This window comes from Aulostomus chinensis, chromosome 12 (assembly GCF_037954235.1).
Source record: "Aulostomus chinensis isolate RoL2024-O1b breed Wild chromosome 12, RoL_Achi_v1.0, whole genome shotgun sequence".
Classification (NCBI taxonomy): domain Eukaryota; kingdom Metazoa; phylum Chordata; class Actinopteri; order Syngnathiformes; family Aulostomidae; genus Aulostomus; species Aulostomus chinensis.
Window position 1 is genome coordinate 28,699,072 of NC_141331.1, and position 13,692 is coordinate 28,712,763.

Consider the following 13,692-nt stretch of genomic DNA (forward strand, 5'->3'; position numbering starts at 1 on the left):
TGATAGATAGATGATAGATAGATAGATAGATAGATGATAGATAGATGATGGATAGATAGATAGATGATAGATAGATGGATAGATAGATGATGGATAGATAGATAGATGATAGATAGATGGATAGATAGATGATAGATAGATGATAGATAGATAGATAGATGATAGATAGATGATAGATAGATGATAGATAGATAGATAGATGATAGATAGATGATAGATAGATAGATAGATAGATGGATAGATAGATGATAGATAGATGATAGATAGATGATGGATAGATTGATAGATGATAGATAGATGATGGATAGATAGATGGATAGATAGATAGATAGATGATAGATAGATGATAGATGATGGATAGATAGATAGATGATAGATAGATGATGGATAGATAGATGGATAGATGATAGATAGATAGATGATAGATAGATGGATAGATAGATAGATAGATGATAGATAGATGATAGATAGATGAAATATTCGACAACTGCTCCTACTACTACATTTTTTACTACTACTTCTCATTCCATTCCTACTTCTACTATGACTTCCATCTTCAAGTAGGTGTGAGGACGCTGGCAAGCTGATGTTTACGTCACACCTTCAATCAGCTCAACTGCTTCTCCACCCCCCCCCCCCCCCCACAGCAGCAGTCTGACGGGGCCGCGCCTCCCAGAGATATGAGGCGACTGAAAAGAGAGGGAGTTGGAGGAGGACTGTCAGGCTTGATTGGTTTCAGGACTTGAGGTGCTGCCACCTTTTGTCTGTCTCTGTGGTTGCATCATGCCTGAGTGCCCTCTCTCAAAACAAGCCTGCACACATGAATGGCCTCCCTGAGCCTCGCAGCCTGTGCGCGTCCTCTAAAGAGGCTGAATACCGGTGTCAGGCTCTCTCGCCCTCTCTGTCATCCCACTACGCTCTCACAAGCAAGAATGTTAATGAGACTGTCGGAGAGAACATCAGCAAAGACGCAGAGACAGGACGTACAGCGGTCAGACCGAATACCAGCTCTGTGACGTCTGATAGATTACAGCCTTGATCGGATGACCTCACGCCTTCTTTCATGGTAACACCTGCAGGCTGGGATGGCGTAACTCATGTCTACTCCATGTTTATGAGGAACATATTGTTCAAAGGAACTCACCACTAATGATCTAAGACAAAATGAAACCCTGATTCATGGTCAAGTTCTTCAAAATGTCTCACTGCGGTGATGTTACTGATCTTTTCCATGGTTTGACGTGTACCTGGTCCCATCCAGGTCCTCCTGATATCAGGTCACCTTTAGTCAACTAAATGTGATGGTAGAAATATTAGGAGCTCGTCTCCGTAGAACAGGACGTTTTAAACACCTCCAAACTTACCCCCCCCCCCCAAAAATCGAATAAATGAATGTGAGTAAATGAATGTGATTTAGACAGAATGGCTGAATGAGGAGCACCTCAGTCACATAAATTAAACGACATATGAAGACAAGATCATTTACAATGAATCTCATGGACATTTTGCTTGCTGCATGGGTGAATTATCTGAAATTCTGCGAGCACAATCATCTCAACAGTGGGTTTGGTTGAGAGGCGTGGCCTGACGTCCTGCTGGTCTGAACAGGTGCAGCAGGCACTGACTGGCTATGAGGGGATGATATTTTCACCTCGCCTCGACTGAATGAGAAGTGACTCACAAAATCAGGTGAGGGTCCTCATGCACATTTTGATTCACTCCAACCTGTGTGGAGGGGGTGAGGCGCCCCCTGCAGGCCACCCTGAGTTCCTACACTGACCCAGACTGAGCTGGTAGGATTTCTTGGAAAATGCTTCCCTCTAGTGGTAAGTGTTGGAGCACAGGTTTTACAATCATTGATCTCTAATATTGTCGTAACTTCAGTTACTGAGAGACACTCCAGTCAGCTGGGGGTGATGCGGGTCTGCTCCATCCATGAGGCTACAGGTGTTTGGGCTTCTCTTAAACTCAGACTAAGAGAAGCCACTCTGCTGAATGGTGATGGCAAACTGATGCATGCCTTGAGTTCAAGTCTGTTACTGGAGTCATTTACTTTTCACTAAGAACAAACATTCTTTCTTGCTTTCAAAAGCAGAACCAGGAGCAGGGGGTCCATGAGTCCAGTTCTGGCTGCCGGCCCACATTTTTGGCTTTGTCAGCTTGTCAGAGCTGATGTGACCTCATCAACCCACTGGCCCTCAGGGATGGTGAGAACACCTCACTAAGTAACTAAACTTATGAAACACTACCAACGATTCAGGAAAACCAGCTGACTCAGTGATTTGAAGGGAAATGTAGACGTGAACCGCGAAATTTAGCCTTCAACTTACAGACTTTCCTGCTTTATCGTTCCAGCTGATGTCATTTAATGGTAGCAGTCGATTCCTGCTTTAATGTGAATTTAATGACGATACTCATATGAAGCACTGGTGCTACCAGGGACTGTGAGGGAACTTAGAGCTCTTCAGACCTCTCCTACAGAGGCTGTTTTCATTCTTATCATAATTATAATCATTGTTATTATTATTATTATTAATAATATTATTATGTCATTATTGTTATTATTATCATCATCATCATCATTATTATTGTTATTATTATTATTGTTGTCATTGTCATTATTATTATTATTTTGTTATTATTATCATCATCATCATCATTATTATTGTTATTATTGTTATTATTATTATTGTTGTCATTGTCATTATTATTATTATTTTGTTGTTGTTATCATCATCATCATTATTATTATTATGATTATTATTATCACTGCTGTTTTTGTTGACCATGACAATGAAGAATATTTCATGGGCAAAAGAATGATTCCTCAGGAGGGAATTTGGTGAAGAAGGTGAGAAGTCCAGTCAGCATCCAACCAAGAGGGCGGTCCACGTACATCCAGCTGAGAGGAGGCAGATCCAGGACCACGTGGAGGGACAACACCTCCATGGGGGGCTGGAAACGCCTCCGGAACCCTTCTAGTATGAGGTTCCCTGCTGGAATAGTGACCCTCATGAGACAGCAGCAATGCATGGGTGGATGGACGGATGGATGAGTATTGTTACTTTTATATAACCGGTCAAAGCAGAAGGCCATCCCCACTGATCCTGGATCTGCTCCACCTTCCTGCCTGTTAAAAGGAAGGTTTCCGTCGCTGCTGTTGCAGGATGTGCTTGCTGATGGAGAATTTTTGGGTGGAGGTTCATTGAAGGAGGGAGGTGCTGGACCTGCTCTACTTGGACAGAGTCAGGACAGAACTTTGGTTGGGATTTGGTGCTATACAAATAAAATTGACTTGACTTGACTTGACTTATATTTATTAAGTATTATTGCTAATACAGGGCCAGCATGGCACAGAGGTAGAGTGGCAGTCCAGCAAATGAAAGGTCGCTGGTTCGATCCCCACTTCCCCGGTGACCATGTCCAAGTGTCTTTGAGCAAGATACTGCATCCCTAATTGCTCCTGATGGCCTTGTGATGGACTGGTGACCCATCCAGGGTGAACACCGACTCTCACCCAATGTCAGCTGAGATAGGCTACACCCCCCACCACCAGTAAAACTGTAATCGGTATATTGTTATCAGTACAATTAAATATGATTTATATTCATGTTATACAAATCAACAAGGTCATGATGAAGTTATAGTCCATCATGTTATAGTCACTCTTGTTAAAGTCCATCATGATATAGTCACTCTTGTTATAGTCATCATGTTATAGTCCATCATGTTATAGTCCATCATGTTATAGTCCATCATGTTATAGTCACTCTTGTTAAAGTCCATCATGTTATAGTCACTCTTGTTATAGTCCATCATGTTATAGCCACTCATGTTATAGTCCATCATGTTATAGTCACTCATTTTATGGTCTCTCATGTTATAGTCACTCATGTGATAGTCCATCATGTTATAGTCACTCATGTTATGGTCCATCATGTTATAGTCCATCATGTTAGAGTCACTCATGTTATAGTCCATCATGTTATAGTCACTCATGTTATAGTCCATCATGTTATAGTCACTCATGTTATAGTCCATCATGTTATAGTTACTCATGTTATAGTCCATCATGTTATAGTCACTCATGTTATAGCCACTCTTGTTATAGTCCATCATGTTAAAGTCCATCATGTTATAGTCACTCATGTGATAGTCCATCATGTTATAGTCACTCATGTTATGGTCCATCATGTTATAGTCCATCATGTTAGAGTCACTCATGTTATAGTCCATCATGTTATAGTCACTCATGTTATAGTCCATCATGTTATAGTCACTCATGTTATAGTCCATCATGTTATAGTTACTCATGTTATAGTCCATCATGTTATAGTCCATCATGTTATAGTCACTCATGTTATCGTCCATCATGTTATAGTCCAACATGTTAAATTCACTCATGTTATAGTCCATCATGTTATAGTCCATCATGTTAAAGTCCATCATGTTATAGTCCATCATGTTATAGTCACTCATGTTATAGTCCATCATGTTATAGTCCATCATGTTAGAGTCACTCATGTTATAGTCCATCATGTTATAGTCACTCATGTTATAGTCCATCATGTTATAGTCACTCATGTTATAGTCCATCATGTTATAGTCCATCATGTTATAGTCACTCATGCTATGGTCCATCATGTTATAGTCACTCATGTTATAGTCCATCATGTTATAGTCACTCATGTTATAGTCCATCATGTTATAGTCACTCTTGTTATAGTCCATTATGTTATAGTCCATCATGTTATAGTCCATTGTGTTAGTCACTCTTTTTTTAGTCACTCATGTTATAGTCCATCATGTTATAGTCCATCATGTTATAGTCCATCATGTTATAGTCCATCATGTTAAAGTCCATCATGTTATAGTCCATCATGTTATAGTCCATCATGCCATAGTCACTGATGTTATAGTCCATCATGCTATAGTCACTCATGTTATAGGCCATCATGTTATAGTCACACTTGTTATAGTCCATCATGTTATAGCCCATCATGTTATAGTCCATCATGTTATAGTCCATCATGCTATAGTCACTGATGTTATAGTCCATCATATTATAGTCACTCATGTTATAGTCCATCATGTTATAGTCACTTATGTGATAGTCACTCATGTTATAGTCCATCATGTTATAGTCACTCATGTTATAGTCCATCATGTTAAAGTCCATCATGTTAAAGTCCATCATGTTATAGTTACTCTTGTTATAGTCCATCATGTTATAGTCCATTATGTTGTAGTCACTCATGTTTGACTCACTCATTTATCATCCATCATGTTATAGTCACTGATGTTATAGTCACTCTTGTTATAGTCCATCATGTTATAGTCACTCATGTTATAGTCCATTGTGTTTGTCACTCTTGTTATAGTCACTCATGTTATAGTCCATTGTGTTTGTCACTCTTGTTATAGTCACTCATGTTATAGTCACTCATGTTATAGTCCAACAAGTTATAGTCACTCATGTTATAGTCCAACAAGTTATAATCACTCATGTTATAATCACTCATGTTAGAGTCCATCATGTTATCGTCACTCATGTTATAGTCTCTCATGTTATCGTCCATCATGTTATCTTCACTCATGTTATAGGCACTCAGGTTAGAGTCCATCATGTTATAGTCACTCATGTTATAGTCCATCATGTTATAGTCACTCTTGTTAGAGTCATTCATGTTATAGGCAAGGCAAGGCAATTTTATTTGTATAGCCCGTTTTCCCCACCAGTTTGTCTCCAGGCTTCACATGGCATCATAACAACATCCTCTGCCCTCAGACCCTCACATCGACTGAGGAAAAACTCCATAGAAAACCCTTTTAACAGGGAAAAATCTGAGAAACCTCAGGGTGAGCAACAGAGGAGGGATCCCTCACCAGGAGGGACAGACGTGCAGTAGATGTTGTTACAGACAAGAAAACAGTTTACAATACAAAATGTGGGAAACACGGAAATGTTAATAACAGCTGAAGAAGGAAGCTTCTGGTAGGGGAGGCAGGGAGAGCAAGCCAGCTTGATGGGGGACTGGATGGTAGACTGGTTCATGGAAGGGGAGCGCAGGCCGGTGTAACAGTAGGGAATAAGAGGGGGGGACGCGATGCAGGCTCCATCATGTTATAGTCACTCATGTTATAGTCACTCATGTTATCATCCATCATGTTATAATCACTCATGTTATAGTCCATCATGTTATAGTCCATCATGTGAGAGTCCATCATGTTAGTCCATCATGTTATAGTCACTCATTTTAGAGTCCATCATGTTATAGTCCGTCATGTTAGAGTCCATCATGTTAGAGTCCATCATGTTAGTCCATCATGTTATAGTCACTCCTGTTATAGTCCATCATCTTATAGTCCATCATGGTATACTCACTCATGTTATAGTCCATCACGTTATAGTCCATAATGTTAAAGTTACTCTTGTTGTAGTCCATCATGTTATAGTCCAAAAAGTTATAGTCAATCATGTTATAATCACTCATGTTATAGTCACTCTTGTTATAGTCGTTCATGTTATAGTCACTCATTTTATAGTCCATCATGTTATAGTCCATCATGTGAAAGGCACCCATGTTAGAGTCCATCATGTTATAGTAACTCATTTATCATCCATCATGTTATCGTCACTCATGTTATAGTCCATCATGTTATAGTCACTCTTGTTATAGTCGTTCATGTTATAGTCCATCATGTTATAGTCACTCATGTTATAGTCCATCATGTTATAGTCCATCATGTGAAAGGCACCCATGTTAGAGTCCATCATGTTATAGTCACTCATGATATAGTCCATCATGTTATAGTAACTCATTTATCATCCATCATGTTATCGTCACTCATGTTATAGTCCAACATGTTAAAGTCACTCATGTTATAGTCCATCATGTTATAGTCACTCATGTTATTATCCATCATTTTAGAGTCCATCATGTTATAGTCACTCTTTTTATCGTCCATCATCTTATAGTCCAGCATGTTTTAGTCACTCATGATAGAGTCACTCATGTTAGAGTCACTCATGTTAGAGTCACTCATGTTATATAGTCCATAATGTTAAATTCCATCATGTTATAGTCACTCTGCTATAGTCCATCATGTTATCGTCACTCATGCAATAGGCACTCAGGTTAGAGTCCATTATGTCATAGTCACTCATGTTATAGTCCAGTGATCATCAACTGGCGGCCCCCGGGCCGAATCCGGCCCGCCGAGCTGTCCAATCCGGCCCGCGACAGGATTCCAAAATTGTGAGGATCAAAGAGAAAATATCATGGGGCAACAGGGTAGCCGAGTGGAAACTTTACTGTGCTATCACTGCGGAGACCGGCTAGGCCTGACGTCTGCACGGACGCAATAGGTGGCGTCTGCGGGAGGGGAGTCGGATGGGGATTAGCTCGTGGTCGCGGCTCCTGTTGGTGGTCGAGGTAGTTTGCGCTAACGAAATGCGACAGGCGGACACCGCATGCCTGTGCATGACGAGGATGACCGTACCTCCCTGATTCTCGGCAGGGAGGAATTTGCGACGACTAAATTGGAGAGGGGGAAAATGGCGGAAAAAGAACGGTGGAAAAATACAGTGAAAAAAATATATATATCATGTGGTCCATACTATTAAAGCAACTGAAAACAGAAACAACTAAGACTCTTAACTGTCAGTAATCCCCACCATTTATCACTATTTAGGCTACATTCCGAAATGAGGACAGACTCGTTGCACTGTTTAACATTTATTGTTTCACACTGTTCTTTTTTACTTTTCCTCATGCCCTTACATAACATTTGGTTTTTATTTCAAAGTCTCAACAACACGCTTCAAAATGGTAGACTTCTCAGGACAAAAAAAGAAGGAAAAACCAACTGGCATAACTTAAAATAGCATGGTTAATAAATTCTAACTTAGTACCAGAACAAAACAGCTCACAAATAATGTTCGCACGTTAAGTGGGCTAGCGATTTCAAATTGAAAGGCTGAAATGGGCTACTCACACTGCTTAATGGCTGAAGTTACATTTCCCCTCTGACACCAACTTTTTCACATCAGGATTGGCCGCTGTCAGACTTATACGCAAACAGTCCTCCAAAGACTGGTCTGACAGTCGGTTCCTCTCGTGTGTTTTTATCGAGTTCATCTTGGAGAACGCAGCCTCGCAGGTGTAGGTTGAACCGAACACGGTGAGCACATACATAGCCAGTGTCTTCAATGTGCCATAGTCCTTGGGACAAGACACCCAAAATGCACTCAGGCTTTCAGCACCACGGAGAGCAGCTTTCATGTCACCTGCGGCTTGGATTTCAGCCAGCTCGCTCTGAATGGCCGCCTCGTCCAACGGCACCATTTTCACCGCGTTTGTGGAGAATTCTCCGCTTGGGCTGATGGTGAATGGGTCGCGCACAAATCCAATGACATCCCTGGAAATGAAAAAGTCATCGAATCTAGCGGAGAAGTTGTCTTTTAATTGTGTGATGAATGTCTTCATCTTGTCTGTTACGTTGCTTTCTCCCACCGTCTTCAGTGTGTTGAAGTGCAGCAGCCTCTCTGACAACAAATCTGCATGGAACAGATCAAGTTTGTTCCCAAAGGCATCAAGTTTTTCCACCAAATCCACCACTGATTTTTCTTTTCCTTGCAGCTGCAGATTAAGTGTATTCAAATGGGAGAAAATGTCTGTTAAAAATGCAACGTTGCACATGTATTCTTTGTCTTGAATGATGCGGAGATGGTCAGCTGCCGCTTTTGATTTACTTTGTTTCAAAAAAATCCACTACTTGGGCACGGAGTTCAACGAAGCGCTCCAGTGCTTTGCCCTTACTGAGCCAGCGCACGTCATTGTGCAGCAACAGGTCATCATGAGAAGCTTGGGATTCGAGCACAAATTTGCGGAACAGGCGGTGCTGCATGCTTGAATTTCCTCTGATGTGGTTAATAATTTGCATAGTTTTCTCCATCACCTCTTTGAGCTCCCCACTTAGTTTTGCGCACAGCACACTTTGATGGATAATACAGTAAAGTGCATTAGTTTTCGGAGCGACAGTCTTTATTCTGCTCACCAGACCCTTGTTTGTGCCAATCATGGCAGGTGCACCATCTGTTACTGTCAGGTTGATTTTATCCAGGGACAATCCATGGCTTTTAAAAAAATCCTCCAGTTTTCCAAAGATGACGTCAGCAGTGGTGTTGCCCTCCAGCGGAAGCAATGCCAGCAGCTCCTCTCGGAAATCTTTGCCATCAAAGTATCTGACAAAAACACACAACTGTGAAATATCCGTGTTGTCAGTGGACTCATCAATAGCCAGCGCAATGTATCTGGCTTCCTTGATCCCGTCAATAACAGCTTGCTGGACATGCTCTGCCAAGACGTGTACACGACGTGCAGCAGTTGAAGCAGAGAGAGGTATTTGTTTGACAGATGCAATAACTCTGTCCATGGATTTGTCGGGGCCAAGTTCCTCCAGAATGGCGAGCATGCACTCCTTTAAAATCTCACTTTCCGTGAAAGGCCGGTTATGTTTGCAAAGCACCCAGGCAGCCTGCAGAGATGCACACGTTACTCTCTCTTGATCGGTTAAAGTTCGAGTAATAATGCCCCTTGCACGGGAGTAGGCAGATTTCAATGTGGCGATTTTTCTCTGACGGGCCTCTGACTGCTCAGGATATGAATCCTTGAAATTTGTATGTTTAGTGTTGTGGTGACGGCGCAGATTATATTCTTTTGCAACAGCAACAGTTTCGTTGCAAATGAGGCATACAGGTGATGCATTTCGGAAGGTTGGCATGATAAATGCGTACTTTTCAGTCCAGTCACTATTAAAGGATCTATTTTCCACATAAACTTTTCGTTTCATGGCCTTTGAGAGTGCCATTTTACCTGTGCTAAGAGGCCGTTTCCTTTCACTTCCGCGGTGTTTGTTTTTCAAGTGCTCTATTAATAAAGTTGACTTAATTGAGTTGAGGCAAAATATCTCGATCACTCCTGGTGGTTGACTGTGGTATAGGTGATAGGAGCCTAACTCATAAAGCCTAAACATGCCTTCATTTTTGTAATGAAACAGAAAAAATATAAAAAATAAACATCAAATAATGTTGTGCAAAAATTTGATTTTTATTTAATTTTTATTTGAGGGTCCGGCCCGCAAGGTGACTGTCCGGTAAAATTCTGGCCCTCTGACAAATATAGTTGGTGACCCCTGTTATAGTCCATCATGTTTTAGTCACTCATGTTATAGATACTAATTTTATTGTCAATCATGTTATAGTCCATCTGGTTATAGTCACTCTTTTTATAGTCCATCATTTTATAGTCCATCGTGTTAGAGTCCATCATTTTATAGTCACTCATGTTATAGTCCATCATGTTATAGTCACTCATGTTATAGTCCATCATGTGATAGGCACCCATGTTATAGTCCATCATGAGATAGGCATCCATGTTATAGTCCATCATGTTATTGTCACTCATGTTATAATCACTCATGTTAGAGTCACTCATGTTATAGTCACTCATGTTATCGTCCATCATGTTATTGTCCATCATGTTATAGTCACTCATGTTATAGTCCATCATGTTATAGTCCAACATGTTATAGTCACTCTTGTTATAGTCCATCATGTTATAGTCAATCATGTTAGAGTCATTCATGTTATAGTCACTCTTGTTATAGTCCATCATTTTATAGTCCATCATGTTAGAGTCCATCATGTTATAGTCACTCATGTTATCATCCATCATGTTATAATCCATCATGTAATATTCCATCATGTTAGTCCATAATGTTATAGTCACTCATGTAAGATTCCATCATGTTATAGTCCATCATGTTCTCGTCAATCATGTTATAGTCACTCATGTTATAGTCACTCATGTTATAGTCCATCATCTCATAGTCCGTCATGTTTTAGTCGCTCTTGTTATAATCCATCATGGTATAGTCACTCATGTTATAGTCCATCATGTTAAAGTTACTCTTTTTATAGTCCATCATGTGATAGTCCAATATGTTTTAGTCACTCTTGTTATAGTCCATCATTTTATAGTCACTCATGTTAGAGTCATTCATGTTAGAGTCACTCATGTTATAGTCCATCATGTTATAGTCCATCATGTTATAGTCAATCATGTTATAGTCCATCATGTTATAGTCACTCTGCTTTTGTCCATCATGTTATCGTCACTCATGTTATAGATACTCATTTCATTGTCAATCATGTTATAGTCAATCATGTTGTAGTCCATCTGGTTATAGTCACTCTTGTTATAGTCCATCATTTTATAGTCCATCATGTTATAGTCACTCTTGTTATAGATACTCATTTCATTGTCAATCATGTTATAGTCAATCATGTTGTAGTCCATCTGGTTATGGTCACTCTTGTTATAGTCCATCATTTTATAGTCCATCATGTTATAGTCCATCATGTTGTTGTCACTCATGTTATAATCACTCATGTTATAGTCCATCATGTGTTAGGCACCCATGTTAGAGACCATCATGTTATCGTCACTCATGTCATAGGCACTCAGGTTAGAGTCCATCATAATATAGTCACTCAGGTTATAGTCCAACATGTTATTGTCACTCTTGTTATCATCCATCATGGTATAGTCCATCATGTTATAGTCCATCATGTAATAGTCCATCATGTTAGTCCATCATGTTATAGTCACTCATGTAAGATTCCATCATGTTATAGTCCACCATGTTAGAGTCCATCATGTTCTCGTCCATCATGTTCTAGTCCACCATGTTAGAGTCAATCATGTTCTCGTCCATCATGTTATAGTCACTCATGTTATAGTCCATCATGTTAAAGTCCATCATGTTAAAGTCCATCATGTTATAGTTACTCTTGTTATAGTCCATCATGTTATAGTCCATTATGTTGTAGTCACTCATGTTTGACTCACTCATTTATTATCCATCATGTTATAGTCACTGATGTTATAGTCACTCTTGTTATAGTCCCTCATGTTATCGTCCAACATGTTTTCGTCACTCTTGTTATAGTACATCATTTTATAGTGACTCATTTCAGAGTCACTCATGTTATAGTCCATCATCTTAAAGACCATCATGTTATAGTCACTCATGATAGAGTCACTCATGTTAGAGTCACTCATGTTATAATCCATCATGTTATAATCCATCATGTTATAATCACTCATGTTATAGTCCATCATGTTAAAGTCCATCATGTTATAGTCACTCATGTTATAGTCACTCATGTTATAGTCACCCTTGTTAAAGTCCATCATGTTATAGTCCTTCATGTTATAGTCCATCATTTTATAGTCACTCATGTTAGAGTCATTCATGTTAGAGTCACTCATGTTATAGTCCATCATGTTATAATCCATCATGTTATAGTCAATCATGTTATAGTCCATCATGTTATAGTCACTCTGCTTTTGTCCATCATGTTATCGTCACTCATGTTATAGATACTCATTTCATTGTCAATCATGTTATAGTCAATCATGTTGTAGTCCATCTGGTTATAGTCACTCTTGTTATAGTCCATCATTTTATAGTCCATCATGTTATAGTCACTCTTGTTATAGATACTCATTTCATTGTCAATCATGTTATAGTCAATCATGTTGTAGTCCATCTGGTTATAGTCACTCTTGTTATAGTCCATCATTTTATAGTCCATCATGTTATAGTCCATCATGTTGTTGTCACTCATGTTATAATCACTCATGTTATAGTCCATCATGTGATAGGCACCCATGTTAGAGACCATCATGTTATCGTCACTCATGTCATAGGCACTCAGGTTAGAGTCCATCATAATATAGTCACTCAGGTTATAGTCCAACATGTTATTGTCACTCTTGTTATCATCCATCATGGTATAGTCCATCATGTTATAGTCCATCATGTAATAGTCCATCATGTTAGTCCATCATGTTATAGTCACTCATGTAAGATTCCATCATGTTATAGTCCACCATGTTAGAGTCCATCATGTTCTCGTCCATCATGTTATAGTCCACCATGTTAGAGTCAATCATGTTCTCGTCCATCATGTTATAGTCACTCATGTTATAGTCCATCATGGTAAACATACTCTTGTTATAGTCCCTCATGTTATCGTCCAACATGTTTTCGTCACTCTTGTTATAGTACATCATTTTATAGTGACTCATTTTAGAGTCACTCATGTTATAGTCCATGATCTTAAAGTCCATCATGCTATAGTCACTCATGATAGAGTCACTCATGTTAGAGTCACTCATGTTATAATCCATCATGTTATAATCACTCATGTTATAGTCCATCATGTTAAAGTCCATCATGTTATAGTCACTCATGTTATAGTCACTCATGTTATAGTCACCATTGTTAAAGTCCATCATGTTATAGTCCTTCATGTTATAGTCCATCATGTTATAGTTACTCATGTTATAGTCCATCATGTTATAGTCACTCATGCTATAGTCACTAATGTTATAGTTCATCATGTTGGAGTCACTCATGTTATAGTCACACTTGTTATAGTCCATCATGTAATAGTCACTCTTGTTATAGTCCATCATGTAATAGTCAGTCTTGTTATAGTCCATCATGTTATAGTCACTCATGATATAGTCCATCAGGTTAAAGTCACTCTTGTGATGATCCATCATGTTATAATCACTCATGTTACAGTCCATCATTTTATAGTCCATCTTATTATAG

The 13,692-nt window shown here is 39.4% G+C and overlaps 1 protein-coding gene across 1 annotated transcript; it reads right to left on the reverse strand.

The window, feature by feature from the left end:
* Window positions 1-8,003: 8,003 nt before the first annotated feature.
* LOC147252682 (SCAN domain-containing protein 3-like) lies at window positions 8,004-13,235 on the reverse strand. The gene is made up of 3 exons (XM_086219446.1): window positions 13,008-13,235; window positions 8,779-9,540; window positions 8,004-8,642 (listed from the first exon to the last, which is right to left on the reverse strand). Exons 1-3 carry the CDS (start codon window positions 13,233-13,235, stop codon window positions 8,004-8,006), a joined length of 1,629 nt encoding a protein of 542 aa, XP_086075572.1.
* Window positions 13,236-13,692: the final 457 nt, after the last annotated feature.

Coding starts and splice junctions, on each gene's coding strand:
- LOC147252682 (XM_086219446.1), bottom strand. CDS start 13,235: ATGAGTGACTCTATCATGAGTGACTATAGCATGATGGACTTTAAGATC. Junction 9,541..13,007: donor ACATGATTGACTCTAACATG/GTGGACTATAAC, acceptor GCATCTCTGCAG/GCTGCCTGGGTGCTTTGCAA. Junction 8,643..8,778: donor TCGTTGAACTCCGTGCCCAA/GTAGTGGATTTT, acceptor CTTAATCTGCAG/CTGCAAGGAAAAGAAAAATC.